Below are 20,928 nucleotides of genomic sequence, written 5' to 3'. Positions count from 1 at the left end.
TTTTGGATTCAGCTTTTCCTAGGGGCTTTCTCTTTCTGCCATTATACAATGGCGCCGTCTGCTGGCTAGAGCCAGTACTGCGTGATGGGGCATGCTGGAGAGGCCCGCAACAACAGAGTGGCCAGTAATATACAGTAAGAATACCCTGCCGGACGTCTTCTGACATGGGAGTTGTACAGCCTTCAATCAGAATGTCTTCAGATGTCAGACAGTGGATTGGAAAGGGTTAATACACATACAGAGCCGCAGATTTGTGCAGCAGATTCTTTGCATATTCCATGCTTGCCTATGGCGAGTCCAACCCGTGGGCATACTGTAGCCTCAATGTCATTAGAAGTAACTCAAGTATGCTACATATAGCATCATACCCTGCTGGAAATAATATAGGATTATCATGTCTTCTCTTTGATAACTATGGTCATTGCATTTTACAGGCATCCTACAGTACCAAGAGAAGTCAATGAGAATCTGACTTTAGCCTATGAACTCTGTAAGAAAAAAAAATGAAACTTGGAGGGGGTGGAGATGAGAAAGCAAGGCGGAGAGCGGAGCAGCCTGAGGAATTGGAAGCTTTTGTGCTGATGATTGTAAAGTTTGAGCAGTGAGCTCTGGTCTTGTAGTTGCTTTTGTTTGGAAGAGCTGCATGTGAGTCTGTGTTTGCAGCCCTCCCAGGGGATCAGTGTGAATGCATCCAGTGCTCAGCAGCAGCTCTGTGCCCAGGCAGCAGCACACAGCTTAGTGTCCTTCCTCTGCCTGCATCATGCTGCCTCCTGTGTGTGATCTGCCCAGACGCATGTAACATGGATTAGGAGCCACAGCACAAGGAGCTGGAGTTGGAAGAAGTCTTCATACTGACTGCATTGTACAGTCTCTGCACTCTCTGCACCTTAACACAGGGGGATCTCTTGTATTTTATCTATTGAGTGCATTTGGATGGATGTGGACATGTTTGCACTGACACAGGGAGAGCAGTGCCAGGTCTGTGCCCTGCCAGGGATGCTGGAGACCAGGCAAAGGAAGAGCAGGACCCGCAGGAAAAGGAAAGAGCTGCTGCTGGGGCAGATGTGCTTCATGGGCTGCCTCCTGCTGCTGGCTTCTGCTGTCTCCCACTGGGCTGGAGTACTGGGTGAGTTCTGGTTTTGTACTACTGTTAACTTGGAGACCTGGGTGCAAATCTGCTGTCTGGGCTGGCATTGAATAGTCATGGATGATGGGGCATGAAGCAGGTATTTGCTTGTAGAGAGTCAAAGGTGTTTGCATTTTTGTACTGCTCAGTTACATGGGGCTATACATGGAAGAATAAAGTGGCAGAGGGCATTGCATAGTACCATGCATTGGCTATAGACTGGTGTGTGATGAAGCAGCATGGTACCCAAATTCTGCATCAGCTGCCCTCAAAAAATCTGTATCTTGCCAACATATGGAGAGGTGGTGAGCTAGTAAATGATGGACTGGTGTTGGTTTGCTCTGCATAGATCTGTAATTATCTACTATTTTATATATATATATATATATATAATATGTATTAGTGCACTGGCCAATTGTCATAGCAAGGAAGCTCTGCAAGTTAGTTTCTAGCAGAACAAACCACAAGTGTCTAAGTTACTGTATGTGGTAAGGACTCTCTGGTTGGGTGATTAACCATATCGTGACTGCAGCTTCTCATGCAGCAGCTCACTGGATGATTGGATAATTACATAGCAGACTACCTGAGAAGGTGAATTTCTTTGGGTTTTCCATTTCTTGAGTGACTCATGACTGTAGACATTTAAACAATACAACTTGTTTAACTTGCACAGTTCAATTACTGCATTCTTGATCACAGCTGAAATATTGCATTTGTTAAGCAACTGTGTCATTATTTGAATCATTTTAGATGTTCATTTTTTTCCCACCCAAAAGAGGTGGCGGTGTTATAAAGTATAATTTTTTTAAAATATATATAAATGGACTTTTTTGTAGGAAAAAAGTAAAAAAGCTAGACCTGGATTTGTAATTTTTTTTTAATTAAAATGAGTCATTGATATAAAGTACTTTATTGGTCGTGCATGATTGTATCCACAAAGCACATATAAATCATCATGATGCAAATGAATTCATTCACACTGGAGAATCTCCTGAGGATCCACGACCGTGTATTGAACTTGACTAACAGTAAATTAGGATTTCTGATACGTCAGTTCCATATCACAGTTATACGATTAGGATAAATGATGAATCAGAATAAGCAATGTCTGATACATATTTCTGAGGGTTCAAAGGAGCTGAAGTGATTGTATTATGTTGTTTTGATAACACAGACATAATTGTTAGTGGTTGCTGCTTTGAAAAATTGTTACATAATAGTTCATCTATATATTTCAAAACCCAGAATAACTTTTCCAACATTAGTAGTGTGTGAGAATGTAACAATGTAGAAGTGGAACAGAGCTGTAGGGCCTCTTCACACTAGCATTTTACTTTCCGTTTAGCTCTTCCATCATAGGAACAGCAAACACAGAAAGAAAACGTTTCAGTTTTTCAGCCCATAGAAATGTATTGAAACTTCAGTTCCAATCTATTTCTGTATTTTCCATCTCCATTTGGGTTTTTCACTCTGAAACAAAAGCACAATTCCAGTTCAAAAAAAGGAACCAAAGCGGATTACAAAGTTTCCATTTTTTCAACATTATTGTCAATAGAAAACTTCAGAAGCAAATGGAAAAGCTTTCCGTTTGCTTCTGTTTTTGATTCCCATTTGTGTTAAGCCGCTCCCACAACGTAACAGCTAGATGGAAACAAAAAATGCTAGTGTGAACTTTGCCTTATTTGTAACTTCTGTCACTGCACTCTTTGGGCATCATGATAACTCTCTAAAATAAGTCCGAATTCACGTGAGTGTATGTGTATCTTTGCAGAATGAACAATGTTTTTTTGTGCACCTGTCGGCGTATTTTACTGTACTTTTTGCGCACGCAAGTCATGCGCAATTGTGAGCAGCAAAAAATATGCACTGATGTTCCCCATAATTAGTCTATTGAGTTCTGGATATGTTCTTTTTCCTGTTCAATCTCTTAGTGTATTTTGCGTCTATTTGCGCATCCCCATTGACTTCTATAGGGACTTTGTTGCGCAGGGAAGAAAGAGCATGCTGTGGGTTTTTTCGCACAACCGAATTGCTCAGGAAAAATACGTGCGTGTGAACGAACCCATTGAAATCAATGGGTTCTGTTCACTGCGTATCACAGTGATGGCTATGACAGTGAGTAGTGCTAATGACAAACTGAGCTCAACTACATCTGACAAAATGTGCACTGCTGCCTCTGACAAACTCAGCTCTGTTACAACTGGCAAAGTTAACATCTCTTCCATACAGTATCTGCAGGCAGGCATATGAATCTATGTCCTGTGGGGACTCTGTAAAAAATACCCTCTTTGCTGGTGATGAGACTCAAGCTGACATGAAGGGCTGAGGGAAACTGAGGATAAACACTGAGAGATGTTGAGGGACTGGAAAAGAGTGTTGAGAACAGGTGAACGGAGTTGCACCAAGAAGAGTGATCCTGTATTTGCTGAGAGCAGCTGTCTACTGGTGGTCTGAGAACTACATAGTACAAGTGTTTAGATTACTAGTAAAACCTTTGTCATCCCCAGGCTAACACATGATGGAATGGAAGGAGGTGTCAATGAGCCGCAGAACAAATGCATACAGTAATACATCTGAAATAAGGAGGGGCTGCAAACATAAATGACCCCAAGGAAGTCCAGGTTACCTCCGGCCTTCCAGCTGTTACATCTGCTGTTCCCAGCGCCTGCGACGTGAATCATACAAGTGTTGGTTGGACAGCTGAATAAACCACAGGTTGCCTATTGTTGGCCTATATATAAAGCAGTAATTGGGTTTGGTGTAAAATTGCATTTATATCAAAACCAACTCACAAAGGATTACACCCAACATCAGAGCGGAATCCCATAAAGCTGCAACTGAATAACATGTTTCTCTGACCATAGTCTGTTATTATAAAGTGCAAAATGGTCCACAGTGGTAATTGTGGCTGCAGAGACGGCTGTCAGTGACATGTAGCACTGAGAATAGTAATGGAGTGAGTGACCTATTTTTCCTCTTATTATCTTCTCAGCAGATCTAGTTCTTTTGCCCACATTTATATATTGCTGTATACAATATCTTCTGGGCGAATGTAATTGTTCCCAAAGGATAAGTGTGACCATATACGTTGTACTCAGCAAAACCGGAACAATTGACCTTGATGTTATAGTCGTGGAGTGGGTTTTGTTTTGGTCTCTTTTATTTTTTGTTCTTAGGCTGGTTTCAATAAACAGAGAATACAACCCACTGATTTCAATGGGTTTATTCACATTTCCATATTTTGTGTGTGCCATAATTATGGCATATGTGCGTCATAGAGGGGGATCAGAATCTATTGGTCGCTCTGGCAGGCCTGGCCCATCCAGCATGTAATACTGCATTTCCTCACACAGATATAAACTACAGAAAAAGTTGAATGAAATTCTTAAAGGGGCTGTCCGAGTTCTTTCATTCTAAATGAGCAGCGTCAGCGCAACATATACTTGTGTTATGAACAAGGATTTTTTTGTGTGCGTATTGGCATATTTTACTATACTATTTGCACTTGCAGGGCTTGTTTTTTGCACAAGGACACAACTACACTCTGATTTAGATGTGTAATCTTGTCAGTCACAGATGTCTTCTTTATCTTACGGAATTGCGCAGTCTATTGCACATCTCTTTGCGTATTTGCACACCCGATAGACTTCTATGGAAACCTTTGCACCCAAAAGTAGAGCATGCTAAGTTTACTTCTGTGCGAATGACTAAAATTCGCAGGAAATTTACGCTTATGTGAACAAACCCATGGAAATTTATACAGTAAAAGGCTAGCTGCACACGAACAGGTCGAATACCGTATGCAGCAGCCCGCAGCGAGATCCAGCCCTGACCGCAGTTGGCCTCCGTGCGTACTTGTCTCTGCGAATGTTCTATTTTTGCTAATGGATGTGGAATCCCACGGATCATCCATGCGAGCGATTATTGCGGATTCCGCAACCCAAATCTGGTCGTGTGCAGCCGGCCAAAGACTTCTATTTTTCCTATATTTTATATCCACTTCTGTGTTTGTCGTAAAATCTGCTCCAAACTACATGTATGAATCTAGCCTAATGCAATACTGTCTGCTACAATGCAAAGCAAGCTTGTAGCAAAGCGTTACAAATATTTGCAGAGTTAGGCCGGGTTCCCATCTGCACTGGAAACTCCGTCGCAGATCTGGCACAAAATACTGGAAGAAGTAGCGCTGCACGCGGCACTTTTTCTTCCAGTGAAATGCCAGGCAGCTGAGCAGAAACTGAATGGATCTCATTATAGTCAGTGGGATCCATCGGCGCTGTTGGATTCCATCGTAGGACGGATCTGTTCAGGCGGGGGATTCCTCTTTCCTGCTGCCCGAATAGAGCAGGGAAACACAACCGCTACGGCTGATGTGAGAGCAGCCGACCATCAATTCTTTGTAGATTCTATATATATGTAATCCATAGAATAATGTGTAAGAGAGAATAGACTGTAGGGAACACCTGACTGTGTTTGTCCGTTCCCCTGCACCTTTGTCACTGATGGAATGTTCATCTGGAATGCTGACATACTATTTACTAAATATTGCAAGCTATTCTTAGCGAACGCGTGTCAGGTCGGAGAAGATGTGTGTATATTTTCGGAGTTACTGCTTAAAACATGTCTCTTCCTGAGTATTTCTGTAGCATAATGATATTATTTAAGACTGGACAATTAGCATGTCTGAAAGATTGTCAAACGGTAATAACCTGCTAGACAGCGCTGATTATGACTGCTGCGTTCAGGAGGAAGGATCGCACTCAACATTTCTCACCCAACCATGTATTTAAACAAAAAAGAGTAAACTTTTAGACTGGCCAATTAAAAGTTCGCCAAACGTTCGGTTGCCAGATAATCAGCTTGTCTGAATGTGCACCAAATGAGCAACCAAACGACAATGATGATACTCTACTGTGACAAAGAATTGTATGAATGAAGGAATGAATGTCCCCTCTATGAATGAATAGAGACTGAATCGGCCTATGTGATGGCCCGATAGAGCAGGGGTCCCCAACTCCAGTCCTCAGGGACCACCAACAGGTCATGGTTACAGGATATCCTATAGTAAGAACACCTGTGGCAATGTCTGAGGCACCGACAATAATTACATCACCTGTGCAGCACTGAGGAAATCCTGAAAACATGACCTGTTGGCGGTCCCTGAGGACTGGAGTTGGGGAACACTGCGGTAGACAACGCTAGTCAGTCGGAGCACATTTTAAAAGGACCCTAAAGCTGCCAATACATACAGGGGGTAAACAAAACTAAGGAAACGGCATATGAAATGCATGGAATTTTAATCAGTAGCACTGAGCTGTCCTTTTGATTCCTGCTTGGTTAAGAGCATTCCTGACAAATTTGTGTTTATTTCACCTCTTGCCCTGCTCTGTGGGGGAGTTGCTGAGTGGCTCAAATCCCTGGCCAATGGAACCTCGTTGCTCGGGCAGATGTTCACTTCTGCCCGGTAACAGCTGTGTCATATTAACGCAACTTAAAATCTGTCTCTACGTGTCTCATTGAAATGGGATTTATTAACCCATGTAACTTAAGGCATGCATTTCGTACGGTGTTTCCATATTTTTTTTCATCCCCTGTACAGGATTTTGGTCAGCTACAACATGACTGATCAATTGTCCATGAGATTGTTTATACAAATTATCCCATTGGTTACTTGCCAGAGTAAAGTAGCTGATCAGTAAGGGCCCGTTTACACCAAACGATTATCGTTTGAATGAGCGAATGATGTCAGAGTTCACGCGTTTCAGCTGCATTTGGTTCATGGGGCAGTTTGGTTACAATAAAAACCACACCAAAAAGAGCACTTTTCATACTGTGTGATTTTTTTTTACACTTTTTACTAGAACTTTCGCTAAAACACACAACTTTTAACTGAAGCCCTTTTTTGTGCACTTTCTACGAATTTGCAACCAAACTGGCCCGTGTCAATGGAGCCTTACTCGTGCAGTCAGATATATTACAGCGTTGGCTCGTTCAAGCAAGACATTGTTCAATCGCTCACATTCGCTATATAAAAGAGTGAGAACGACTGAATGATCGCTATTTGAACTGAATGATTAGTGAATGAGCCAATGATTATTGTTAGTCCTGCATAAAATACATGATGAATGAAAAGTGATCAATTCAGCATCATTCGGCTGGGTTTAGGCTGAACAAAATTGTCGTTCACTTTCACTCATTTGAACTAAAATTGTTCCATGAAAGGGGGTGTTAAGAAAGTAAAAAAATATGCAGAGTGGGCTTGCATAAAGTAGGAAATACCGCACACTTGTATTTTCAGTCGACCACAATAAAAAGCAAAATCCAGCCTCAAAGATCCCATTTTTGACAGACAATAGTCTGCTGTTGGCCATCCTAAACAATAGATTGTATATAGAGATGAGCGAGCACGCTTGGTTAAGGCAGATACTCAAGCGAGCATTGCTATTCTCGAGTAACTGAATACTCGTCCCAGCAAATGCGGGCGGGCGGCCGGGGGGAGCGGGTGGGAGAGAGAGAGATATCTCTCTCACTCCCCCCCCCCTCCCCCCGCTTATGAAATTTCTTTTCAATAAACTATTTGGGATGCCAACATCTATGAACTCCAAGCCTTTCATTTGGACAAATGGCAGGGGGTTCTAGCTTATGAACACCAACTATTCCTATCAACTTAAGGTACCTTTACACTGGATGATTATCGCCCTAATTATCACTAGAAGCAGTGAATTTAGGTGATAATTGTCCCCTGTACATGTGGCCACCGACAGGACACTGAGCGGGAAATTACTCACCTGTCGGAGTTGCTTTATTTTGAGCTGAACTAAGAACCAGGCAACTATCGGCCCGTGTAAGCAGGAGCTGCTCAATCTTTGTTTACTGCCCCGGACACTGCCACCATTCACTTGAACGGCAATTGCACCTGTGTTGAGTAAAGGAGTGACAGTTGGGCGGTCCATGAGACGGCTTTGGCCCACAGCTGTCATGTGTAGGGTACCTTTACATGTTGTTTTTGACACAGCAGACAATACAGTAATTACTGTAGGTATACCACAGCATGCTTCTTTATTTACTAGAGTTGGCACAACCGTACCTTCGGGGTCCTCAAGAGACATTCAGGAATTTATTAAATGGTCACTAACTTAACCGGCCGTGCGTATCCCACGGCAAATCGCATCATGCTACGATTTCTTTCCCGCAAGCAGAAAATCGCAATTGATTTCCGCTTGTGGCCAGGAAATTGGATTTTTCCATAGCATGCTATGGGCTGGATTTGCGGTGAAATCCGGAGGTGGAATCCCGTTCCGGATTTTGCAATACAAATCCGGACGTGTGCAGGAGGCCTAAGGAGGAGAGGGGGACATGGGATCCATGTTCTCGTTATCAGTGGGGGTCTCAGTTGGGATATGGATAGGTGATAAAAGTCTACTGTGGTACAATAATTCCAAAGGGTAGCCAGGAAGATTTTTTTAAGCACTTTAGAGTGGTGGCAAAGCATGAAAAAAGTCATATCCATGCCTGAATAACTCCTTGAAGACTGGGTTAAAGTTTATCCATACATTGCTCAATATCTTACTTGTGACAAAATCATATGTCCATCTTTTGGTGAGGTACGAAATTGGCCATTGCCGAGAATTCAGTCTTTGCTTTGAGTTTTTCTTTAAATTCTCATGTAAATAATAAAGGCATCAAAGATCATTATGCCCGTGCTTGCAAATAAAAATGGTCCTAATTTTCTAATTTATACTGATTGCTCCAATAGTGACGATCTTTTTGAATATTTACTATGCTCAGTCTTATCTTGGCACAATCTTTTATGCATGAGCTCCTCGCTCACTTCAGGGATAACATAGCTTTAAAAAACCCCTCTGATCTCTTTTGGACAGTGATGAAGAACAGATTTCAGACTGTAGATGAGACTGTGAAAATTCATGATGTATCCATTGAAATACACTTCTCAGCTTGTTCACGGGAATTTGGCTTTAAGAGCTTTTCACTTGGCACAGACTTCCTGACGTAGCAATAGTTTGTTCTACATGCGAAACAGAAACATATACTTTGCCGTAAATGCTACGTCTGGCTCTATTTATAAACATGCTATCGGCATTTGGGGAAAATAATTATGTGGCACCTTTCTCCAGCCATGCTAATTAGGGCTCTGACTACATAATGACCTCCACAGAATGATGTTTGGCACAAGATTCGCCTACATTCATTAGGATGCTTTCACAATATGCACCACAAGACGTAGGATATCTTCAAATCATGACCAATTGGGGTGGTCATGAAGACTGGAGTTTGGGTAATACTTCTCTAGATGATCGAGGTGTTGAAAGGCCAGCTTGGCCCACCCCGTGACTCGGAGCGCTGTTCTGAGTCAAACTTCAAAGTATATTTATTCTAAAACACAGCCGAGTTTCAGAATAAAACGTACATGAGCACAATGAACATATCTGTCCAAGGTTCATACTGTCCTGGGTCCAGGCCTCAAGAACCTGATAACAGATTCCCTTTAATCTGTTCATAATTGGGTCCTGTAGTTTATTGGGGCCTAATAGTCAGAACTGGCAATGAAGGTTGGAGGAGCTGGTACAGATTTTACATCAGGCCCAGGAGCTTCATCTTTGAACTTATCAATGCAGTGTGGTAGACAAAAGTCTTGTTTGAACTGCATGCATATTAAAGGGGCTGTCCAGTTTAGAAACCCATTTTGAACTACCTGTAACACATTCTGACTTAATAGTTGGAGGATAGATCTTCTTCCATTAACCAGAGTACAGAGTGGCTACAAAGAGCTATCTATATAATTAATTTCACCTATGTTGGCACTGCCAGGTGAATTACAGTTGATGACTGAGGTCCCAGCAGTGATCAACTGTTATTATCATGGGACCCTTCTAGGAAAACAACACTCTTCAAAGAGGACAACCCCTTTAAGACCGATGACCACATTGGACATTGTGTACATCATCTAAGTTCTTCAATTTTCATCTACTCAGCTTCTATGAAGTTTGATGTGATGTCATAAATTGTGCTAGATATTTGACAATAAATAATGTACTTATGTCTACAGTTAAAATAAGTTGGCAAGAAATCTCCTTATTTAAAGCTGATTCATCTATTTGAATGTGAGTAGGTACTTTCAACAAGTCACAAGTCATAATACTTTTCTGGCAATAGGACTTGGTAGGTGGAGGAGCCTAGTACAGGTTTTGCATTAGGGTGCAGTCACTTCATGTTACACCTCTGATCCTAATGTGATCTGCCATCATGCCAATCTTTTCATTGACATATGTGATTGATCCTTTTATTCTCAGCTTTAGGCTGCCTGCACATGAACAGGTCGGATTCCGGATATGGGATCCCACACTGGAATCAGACCCTGTGCCCGGCCGGTGACCCTGCATACCTGTCATTTCTTGTCTACTTCTATACTGTTGATGGTGTGGGCTGCAAGCCGTCAGACATGCTCAGTAAAGATTTTCCTGCTCCGTCAATTGCAGAAGGGCCGTGGGTCGGACGGCTTCCATGTGCATAACCCGCACGAAGATGGAGCATGCCGCGATTTTTCCTCCGCAAGCATATGCCCAATTGATTTGAGTTGGTGCAGAATGCCGTGGATCGTCCACGCAGGAGATGATCGGAGATTCCACAATTCGAACCCAGTCGCATGCAGCCTTATGTATATATTGTACATTGGCCTTTTCATTAGAAGCCTAGCAGCTTGTTGGACATCCTTGGATCTTCAAAACTGTAGCAAATCATAGAATATATTTCCGTAGGTGTTGAAATTGTTTTAAAGGATTTTGGCCCATGCGGACAGGAAGCTTCTTCCAGTTGCTACAAATTAGATGGAGGTACTGAAATGCTCTGAACAGCTGACAGGAAGGGTTCATTAATTCATGCTGCTTGGCCACATTTTGACCTTCCCAACAGCATGGTGCAACAGAAATCTGGAGTCTTGCCTTTCTTTTTCTCTTGGGCAGCAATGGCATGCAGACTGGTTGATTGCTGTTATAGCCCATCCATGCTAAGGTGCAATGAGATGTACATTCAGACACATTAGTTGGAGCACCAGTATTGTATTTGGCTGAAATTTGATTTACTGCTTGTCAGAACAATTCTTCCCATTCTCCTCTGAACCAGTTTGTCCACAGGTTGTTTACGTCAACAGGATTCCCTGTAAATATGTCTACAGGGAGATGTAAAGTATACATGTTTCATAGGATTACTTCCTTGAAAGATATATGCAGTGTCAAATACTCATAGACAACTGTGCACTAATCTGTCTTAGATTTTGACTTCCTTTGTTTCTGAACCAAAGAATGATTTAAGACTTGGAAATATAAAAACATGAAGTTATCATCTGAAATGTATAATGCTACTGTGTTTTCACTGGTGTGTATAGGGTAACTCCGCTTTCTAAAACTTTTGACATATCAAAAGTTTTGCTTGCTGGGAGTCCAGTTCCTGAGCCCCCCACCAGTCATTAGAATGAGCCAGCTCAAGTGCTCGTCTGACCACTGTCCCTGCCCACTAACAGGCTCAAATACTTTCTATTGGGTCCTCATCATTTGAGTGCTAATGTGACCAGTGCTGACCAATATCAGAGCAGTGAATACTGTAGTTAGAAAAAGGCAGTAGTGATCTTGGCAACTCGAAAACGGAAAATGGAACCATTGGAAAGGAGGAACAGGCGAGAAAATCAAATGCATGTAATATACCTCCTCCACCCTCTGGTCCTGGAACAGAATTTTATCCTGAGACAGGAGGGTAACTTTAACATACTTTATTTGCTCTTTGTTTCCAAAATGTATTGAATGTGCTTAAAAGCTATTCCTAATGACTAGTCATAGAAGTGACTGAAATTTTAGTCCAGTGCTAAAGTACAGCCATTGTAATTTTTGCTCTGGCCAGAATACCTTTCCATGAGAAAATCATTATAATACTAACCAAATATATTTTTTGCTGCGTTGTCCCATTTTGAATAAACATACAACCCTTCATGAGTTGCCTGAAATGTTTAAGCCTACCTGATCTGTAAAGCAGCGGTCAATAATAGACAACTGGCATAAGTAGGGCACTTTACTACCCTAGTATATAGACAGATAAGTGTAATCATAGCAGATAATATGCATACCCAAGTCAACAAATTAACCTATTCTTGTCCTTCTCAGCACAAAGGTCAATGCAATGTTAGAAAATGTAGTTTTGTGACATCTCCCGAGGGTATTTGCACTGAATTACTGCACATTTCTACTTGTTCATAAATATATTCCATTAGTAGCTGAACATGGCTATTTATGTGAGCCACAAAGCCATTATTAACCACTGTCAGATAACTGGTCTCATCTGTTTAAATGAAAAGCAACGGAATACATGTATAAAATGACTGCAAACGTGACATGATTATTCCTCATATTTGCATAAAAGCAAGGATGACGCTCTTAAAGAAAGACTTGATTTATTTTCATTGGCCCTAAAGTCACCCTAAGGATGATGAAAAATTATTCAAGATTTGGTCACCTAAGGACAAAGCACACAAGCAGCACTGATATGCAACTATTTTATCTGACTGGGAAAGCATTTAAAAAAAAGCCCAGAGCACCACCATCAAAATAACTTTATTTGATATGTTTGACTCCACATTAGAATTCACTGTGGGCTTTCTGAATTTAGGCCTCTCCAAAAGAGACCCTCCGGCATAAAGTATTAAGCAGAGCTAAATGGTACTTCATTAAAGTTAAAAGAAATTCGGATGAAGTTAAGCCTCTTAAAAAAGCAAATACATCAAATGCTAAACTGAACAACATGCAATTTTTAATTAGATAATTCCAAAACTAATTCCTTGGTGATGTCATTAGTTCCTACTGAATCGGTTTATTCCAAAAACATGGGTGTCTCCTTTGCATCCTTCTTAAAGGGCTTTTCTAGGAACACAAAGAATTGTGCAGTAAGACGTAAACCTCCTCAGATTGGTCATCTATTGACTTGGTGTTACAGTCACCAGTCGCGGTGTGAGAATAGGGTGAGCGGTGATGTCTGACCCAGCCTGCTCACTGTCATTTTGGAACAGGATGTTGAGAGGAACATATCTCCTGCTGTGGATGGGTAGATTGGTTCGCGGGGAGGAGGGACAGCCCAGCCAGCCAATTGCCATTAGACAGTGTATTTTTATTCTGGCCCCTCCTCTCAGAGGGTGCTGGTTATTCACTTTGTCCTGGTCTGACTCCCTGTTTGGTCAATTTAATTGAAGATCTGGTCCCGTCAGTGGCACCTGGTGCTGCTCTTCATTTCCGTTAAGATAAGTCTTCCTGTTGTTTTAACTGTTAGCTGAAGTGTTGCTACATCTGGTTCCCTGCACTACTGGTTATATTTTTGTGTGTCATCTTGTCACACCCGTGACTGTTCCCTGTTACCATTTAGGGAAAGCCAGGGTTGCCTTAGGTTCCTGATGTGGGGCCGTCCTCTTATTGATAGGGCTTCCTTGCATTGGTAGGTTAGGGTCAATTTCCCTTTATTCCCTGCTCTGTTCTTAATAAACATTTTTTTTGTGTTAATTGCATTTGTTCCTTATGTGTATATTCATCCTATTTAGGACATAATCTTACGCCCCTTGTAGGCCACATGGGATAAACCATGCATGGATGTAACTTTTGGTTGACTGGTACAATTATCAGATTACATTTATTACAATAAATCTGTTATTAAGGTCTCACAGTTATCTTCAGTATACATCTTTGGCCCTTGCTAGTAAAAAATATTGTATTGACTTTCAATTCCTGATTTTAATTCTGGGGGACTTTAAAAGGGTTGTATACTTTAATCAACTTGTTTTTATTAAACATTTTTGCATTAGACAGGGAGGAAGGGGGGCATGGGAACACATTCTGGGTTGAAATCCTTCAACATATTTCAACAATTTAACCAATCATAAACTAAATTGACACCATAAATGTTTTTAGTTTGCCTTCTGCATCTCTCCTCCTCCATATAGTCCCAAGCAGATACAGATTGTCTGTCCTGGAAATATGCATGATCTCAGGTACATGGGCCCCCATCAATTCCCTTGTGTCAGTCACACCCCGCCAAATGGGGGGGGGTTTCTGTCATACATCTCGTAATATACCATGTAGTCAGATATTTTTACTCTTTGTGGTAGGAATCAATAAAACTTTCCCTCTACCTGTGTCTCCCTTTGGAGAGAGGCCTCAACCCAGTCCATACGCATAAGAAAGGAGAGCTTCTCAAAGAAGAGTTTGAAGGGGGGCGCTGCGTCAATCCATGTCTGTAAAACCACTTTGACCCCTGCCATGGCCACCATAATCTGGATTAATATATCCGAAGATTGCCCAGACAGGGTCCAATGGGACTGAAGAAGTCAGATTAATTGTAGTGAAGCAATGTACTCTGGTCCAGAAACTCCAGACCACCGCGCAGTCCTACAGACAGTGACAGAGACCCGCCCCCAGTTCCTCTTATCTGAAGCATCTGTCATTATTGTATATTCCTATTTTGTAGTCTCGCTGTGGGGTGATATAGGGTTGTATACCACCACAGCAATACTGAAAAGGAGGGCACCTGGTATGTTAATTATATATTTTGCATGCACAGTGAAACTCTTGCTGTGAACCAGAGAGTCACTTCAAGGTCAAAAGTAGATCCTCCACAATGGCGCAGTTCTGACCACAATAAAGGGGCTCAGTTACAACAAGGTCTTTAAGATCAAGATGTAGACAATCCCATATCAATTTGACAGTTCATTACCTTCTAGGATACACATATTTGTGCCCATTTTTTCACACATAAAATTTAGTGCGCAATACACAAAGAATAGAACTCATCGATTTTATTGGGTTTGTTCTCTTTTCCTGATTTTGCATGCACATTTTTCGCATATGCAAGAAAATCTATCTTTCTGCATATTTGCACACCAATGGTCCCCATAGAAGTCTACGAGGGTTGCACAAATGAGCGTGCAACTGAATGCACAATAGATTGCGCAATTTTTTAAAAAAAGAACACATCTGGAACTCACTAAATAGCCATTTAAATTGGGGTGTGTTCGACTGTTGCTTGCAAATGTACATGCTGTGCATGCTCAATAAGTATAATAGAATACACGATACATGCACAATAATGATACAGCAGTGATTTTCAAGTAAACTAGTCTGCAAGACTTTGCAATGTTTAATCCATAGAGAAAACATTGCTAATTAATTTATTATGCTTGATGGGTTGTTTGCCACAGGAGCAAATGAAGAAACTTCTAGGGACACTTTTAGGATGACTTACAAGTTCTTGCCTTAGACTTGGGAACCTGGTTAAGTGCTGTATGATATTGATGGGTCATTGGATTTTTCTAGTACTGTTTATGCACCATATGTCAGTGTTTGTTAGGCCACTTTCAGACGAGTGTATCTTAGCCATTTTTTTTTGTTTAAATGAAACATGACCTATTTGTGTATTTGCCTCCGTATTGCTAATTGTTTCTATTGGGTAAATATGGATCAGTATTTGTTGAGTACAAAGTGAAATATACGGAGACAAATACTAAACAAATAGTGATGAAATACTGATGACATAGGGTTGAACTGTTATGTGTAATAAGTCTGTAATACGGCTTCATATTATAGATTAGTTATAATAAACACGTTTGAAAAAGGCCTTACCAAGCAATTTTCATTTTACATGTTGTTTATCAGTATACTAGTAATTATTAGGACATTATAGTACCAATGTTTCTGGTGGTGCAATGTGGCACAGAGCTCTGCTACATGGTACATGCGCACACATAGCTCTACTACACCCCACACATCACACACACAGCTCTGCTACATGGTACATGCGCACACATAGATCTACTACACCCCACACATCACACACACAGCTCTGCTACATGGTACATGCACACACAGAGCTCTACTATATCCCACACATCACACACAGCTTAGCTCCTCCCACAGCAGTGACATGACCACAGGTCCTTTAGCCTACTGGATCTCGGTGGTGGTGGTAGGTTGTTGTTTTCTGCCAGGATTACTGAATTGTGTCTTCTGAGATAATAACGGCTTAGTTGTATTCTCAGTCTGTTATTTTTGTCCTCCCCTTCCAAGAACTCTAACTGTGTTGTTCTTCTGTCAGTCAGACTCTGTGTTTTTATATATGTTGTAGGACCTTCAATGGCGTCACCAGGGGGTGGAGTAATGATGTTACCAGGGGTGGAGCATGAGAAGCACGCACACACATACATACAGACAAGTGGTCGTTAGTAGTTTGATTCTCCTCTTCCCTTCACATTCTTTTCCCTGCACAGACAATATTATGGATATGATGCTAAAAGTGATGGAAAATATCAGTGAAATAAACAAGTGGCATAACAAGTTGCTTGCATGTCCATAGTTAGACTATAGTAGCTGCAGGCGAGTCTGTGTCAGAATTGCCACAAATGTCTTACTCCAAGAAGCATCAGATAACTTAATATAACTTATGAATTACATAAACCCTCTTCATGTCAGGTCATCAAATGCTGCTGTAAAAACTTCAGTACAACTTGGCTTTGGTTCCAAGTGTCTGGAATACACCAGAACAATCTTCCAAATTGATGATTTGGCAGGCAGCAGCTCACTAATCTAACAAATTCAACACTATGACCATGGCAGTAGAAAATGTATCCGATGTTAAAGAACTATGTGCAGTGTATCCTCTGTCATAATATTATGCTGCGCTCACACAGTGAAGTTTGGGACACTGTGTAAAATGTAAATAAATGTTAAGAAAAAAAAGAATGCAATGATTTGGAAATCTTATATAACCATTTTATAAACAATAAATGAAAAATCAACTTATTTAGAAATTGATGGCAGCAACACATCTCACAAAAGTTGGGACAGGTTTTACAAAAGGATGGAAAAGTAAGTGGTACTAATTAAAAAACGACTGGACGGTTCATTTCTTACTAAGTCAATTGACTGTGTATAAAAGGAGCGGAGTCTATCAGAAGTAAAAATGGTCAAAGCTTTACCAATCTGTGAAAAACTGTGTCTACAAATTGAAGAACAATTTCAGAAAAAGCTCTCTCAATCTAGAATAGCATAGACTCTGGATTTCCCACCACCTGCAGTACATAATATCCAAAGATTCAGAGACTCTCGAGAAATTCATGTGCACAAGGCCAATGGTCAATATTGGATGCTTGAGATCTACTCACCCTCAGGTGTCACTACATTGAAAACAGGCATGATTCTGTAATGCAAATCACTGCATGGACCCAGGAATACTTACAGAAATCATTGTCTGGGGACACAGTTCACTGTGCAATCTGGAAATATAAGTTAAAGCTGTATCATGTAAAGAAGAAGCCATATATGAACACAAACCAGAAATGATGGCATCTTCTTTGGGCCAAAGTTAATTTAAAATGGACTGACGCAAAAGGGAGAACTGTTTTGTGGTCAGATGGATCAAAATGTAAAATATTTTTAGGAAACCGTGAACGCCGTGTCCTGTAGACTCAAGAGGAGAGGAACCATCCAGCCTATTATCAGCGCATAGTTCAAAAGCTTGGTATGGGGCTGCATTAGTGCCTATGGCATGGACGGCTTACACATCCTGAAAAGCACTATCAGTGCTGAGCAGTATATGGAAGATTTAGAAAAATATATATTCCCATCCAGAGAACATCTCTTTCAAGAAAGGCCTTACATATTTCAGCAAGACAATGCTAAACGACATACTGCATCCATCACAACAGCATGGCTATGCAGAACTGGCCGCCTGCAGTCCCGACCTTTTACCAATAAAAAACATACAGAAATTCTTCATCTTGCTGCTGTAGCGGGCGGGAGGAATGTGGATCAGTTTAGATTTACGGTAGCTATAAATTCTGACTCAAATCCATGCAGCTACAAGTGAAAGGGGTGATGAAGAATGATGGTAGTTGTAGTTTGGGATGCCAATACGCAGCAGGCCGCAGTGAGGAGCAGCTGGATAGTTGCGCTCCCATCCAGTCGTATATACTTGGAGACCCCCTTATTTAATATTAAAGGATAGGTCATCAATAGTTGATCGCTGGGATCCGTCGCTCTGGACCCCGACCGATCAGATGAGTGGGTGCATACTGTCAGCGCCGCAAATACACAGAGGTCAGAGTGGAAGCAGCGGAAGTCTCTGCTCTGACCTCTGTGTAGCGGCCGGCGCTTGTAACTACAGGCACCGCTCTCATTGAAATCAACGTGGGCAAAAATAGGATAAAACTGTTGCAATGCTCTGTGTGTTTGCACGTCCAATATCAGACAGTATGCTCCTTCCGGCTCCCGGTCGGACCTCACACAGACTAACGCTGCTGTTTTACGGCTCTGAAGAATGTTATTTTGTTGCTAGATTTTGTGAACTGCAACTTTTTTTCTATACAAGAAATCCATTTTCTTTTCATGTTCACCTGTTTACATTGCAGGCGATTTAATGAGCAGGTGGTTTTGGCGAACGCACAACCCGACCGCTTGCTATAAACGATTATGTGGTGTGCTTTTTTTCTCCCCTGTCCGACATGTACAGGCTTTTCTTGTTGTTCTTTAAATAACACCGGCGGATTACCAAGTATTTTAAAACTCCCACAAGGCAAATGAGAAATGTTCTTTTTTAGTACTTTCATTTCTGTTATCTTCTTGTTTAATGCGGCAAAGAAACATTACTGTATATAAACGTGCGGAAGATATCGAAGCCCGTAAATATTTGTCATATGCGCGTCAGGCCGTCGGCTTTAGCCCTGGGAAGCGTTTAAGTCCATAAAATAAATATTAATCGCAATGGAAAACAAAAGGCAACCTGGTCTACGAGCGATTAATATGAATATGAGGAACTCAAGGTATGATTATACAGGACGACTATCGCAAATGCAAGCTGCGGTTATTCCATACAGGCAGCGCCACCACCAGGGTGATGAGTGATCATTTGCTCGCTAGTCACTACTCGTTTCATTTCAGCTCACCTAAAAAATAGTCGCAGGTTGATCAAAACTCATGTGGTGTAAAGTCCCAGTCATTCCTACTTGAACTACTTGGGAATGAATTTGTGGGGAGAACCCTCTACAAACAATATGTTGACAAGCAAGTAAGCGCTTCTATACATGGGCGTGCTCGTGCACATAAAATCTGCACGCAGTACGCAAAGAATAGAACCCATTGTTTTCAATAGGTTCATTCTCACTTTTGCGCATGCAGTGAACGCATGCAAAATTAAAACACGACATACTCTAGTTTGGTATGCATTTGCGTACTAAAGGTGCTATAGGAGTCTGTGTGGAATGTTCAAATGCGCACCCGATTCCTGCACATTGCACAATGAACTGCACAATTTCACAGGGGAATCGAAAACGCTGGGAACTCATTAGGCCATACAGCCTTTTAAATCCACGGGAATTCAGAAAGTACAATAAAATGAGCAGATGATAGCGCGACCTTCACTGCGCTAAAAGTCACGCTATCATGTGTGTTTTTGCACTTGTGCTCGGCTGAAGCCGCCTTAAAGGTGCCTTAATCCTTTGACGTTTTTGGGCATACATTTACGCCCTCTCGCATCAGGGTTTGTATCATGAGCATACCCTGTTTCATACACAGCGGGTGCTGGCTGTCCCTGAGAGCTGACACCCACCTGCAACAGTTGCGATCAGTGCTAGTGCTGATCGCTGCTGTTACCCCTTTAAATGACAGGTTCAATTTTGAGAGCAGCATTTAAATGCCCCAATTGGAGCTTGGGGATCCTGGAAGGTCCTTGCGATGAGATTGTGCAATAAGCAAACCTTCACAGAATCCTATCAACGTAAACATAAAAAAAGATAGTGATAGGAAAAATAATATATATTTGTTAAAAACTTTTTAAAAGCAGAACAGCAAAAAAAATACATAAATACATTTGGTATGTTTATAATCGTACTGAGGCATAGAGTAAAGTTATATCATTTTTGCTGCAGTGAGTATGGAGTAAAAACAATACTCCTCCAAAGATGGCAAAATTGCATTTTTTTTTTCCATTTCACTCCACTTAAAAATGTATAAAAGGTACGATGTGCGGTATTATATGTGATTTTCTTATGCCATTTTTCCATTGTCAGGAGGGTGAATGGACTAAATTAAAGCTTTCAAATGGTTTAAAAAATTGCAGTATGTTCCAAAAGCAGTAAACAGTGGAAAAGGTAGATAATGCAGTGTGTGATTGGGAGCTAATTAATTCTCATTTGCTAGCAGATGTATTTGGATGTACAACAGCATGACCACTTGAATGTGCCCTGTTTGAACGTGGCTTTACGTAGGTCAAGAGGATGATGCCAGAAATATCCTGAGATGAATGACAGTGGATGGTATCACAGAGCTCTGATACATTTCACATACTTGTATCACCTAAATTGTGAGTTTTTCCTTACCTACATTAGCAAGAGAGAAGAGTGATGCAAAGGTGAGCACTGTGTAATGCGGAAAGGTGATTAGCTGGACATTTCCACCAGCAATGGTAGCTAACTATGGGGGTCCTAACTGGGGTTCAACTGCTCAACTTATCATAGAGGCTTCTCAAATAGTTTATAGAATGGGATACATTATTCTTTAAAATTCACATCAAAGCTTGTGCAGGAACACATTTTCAGTCAGGAGGCTAAGCTTGAGATCACTCACTGGCGGACATATCAACATGAACTGCCCTGGTGCCCGTGCGTCATGCCATTGTGTAGAGCATCCACGCCTTCCTATTCAAGTAGGCTATTGTTATTTCAATATAGGACGCCAGTATTGAGACATAGCACTGGATCATCTTCT

General features: G+C 41.3%; 1 protein-coding gene across 1 annotated transcript in view; it reads left to right on the top strand.

Moving 5' to 3' along the window:
* Positions 1–555: 555 nt before the first annotated feature.
* SLC24A3 (solute carrier family 24 member 3) overlaps positions 556–20,928 on the top strand; it is a 327,458-nt gene continuing 307,085 nt past the window's right edge. The window contains exon 1 of the mRNA XM_066595769.1: positions 556–1,126. Within this exon, the coding sequence (XP_066451866.1) occupies positions 934–1,126 (193 nt within the window). The 5' untranslated portion in view covers positions 556–933. The remainder of the gene's footprint in view (positions 1,127–20,928) is intronic.

Source organism: Eleutherodactylus coqui, chromosome 3, assembly GCF_035609145.1.
Source record: "Eleutherodactylus coqui strain aEleCoq1 chromosome 3, aEleCoq1.hap1, whole genome shotgun sequence".
In the NCBI taxonomy this organism is placed as follows: Eukaryota; Metazoa; Chordata; class Amphibia; order Anura; family Eleutherodactylidae; genus Eleutherodactylus; species Eleutherodactylus coqui.
The sequence above is the reverse complement of the archived record's forward strand: the minus strand, read 5'-3'. Positions and strand labels throughout refer to the sequence as shown.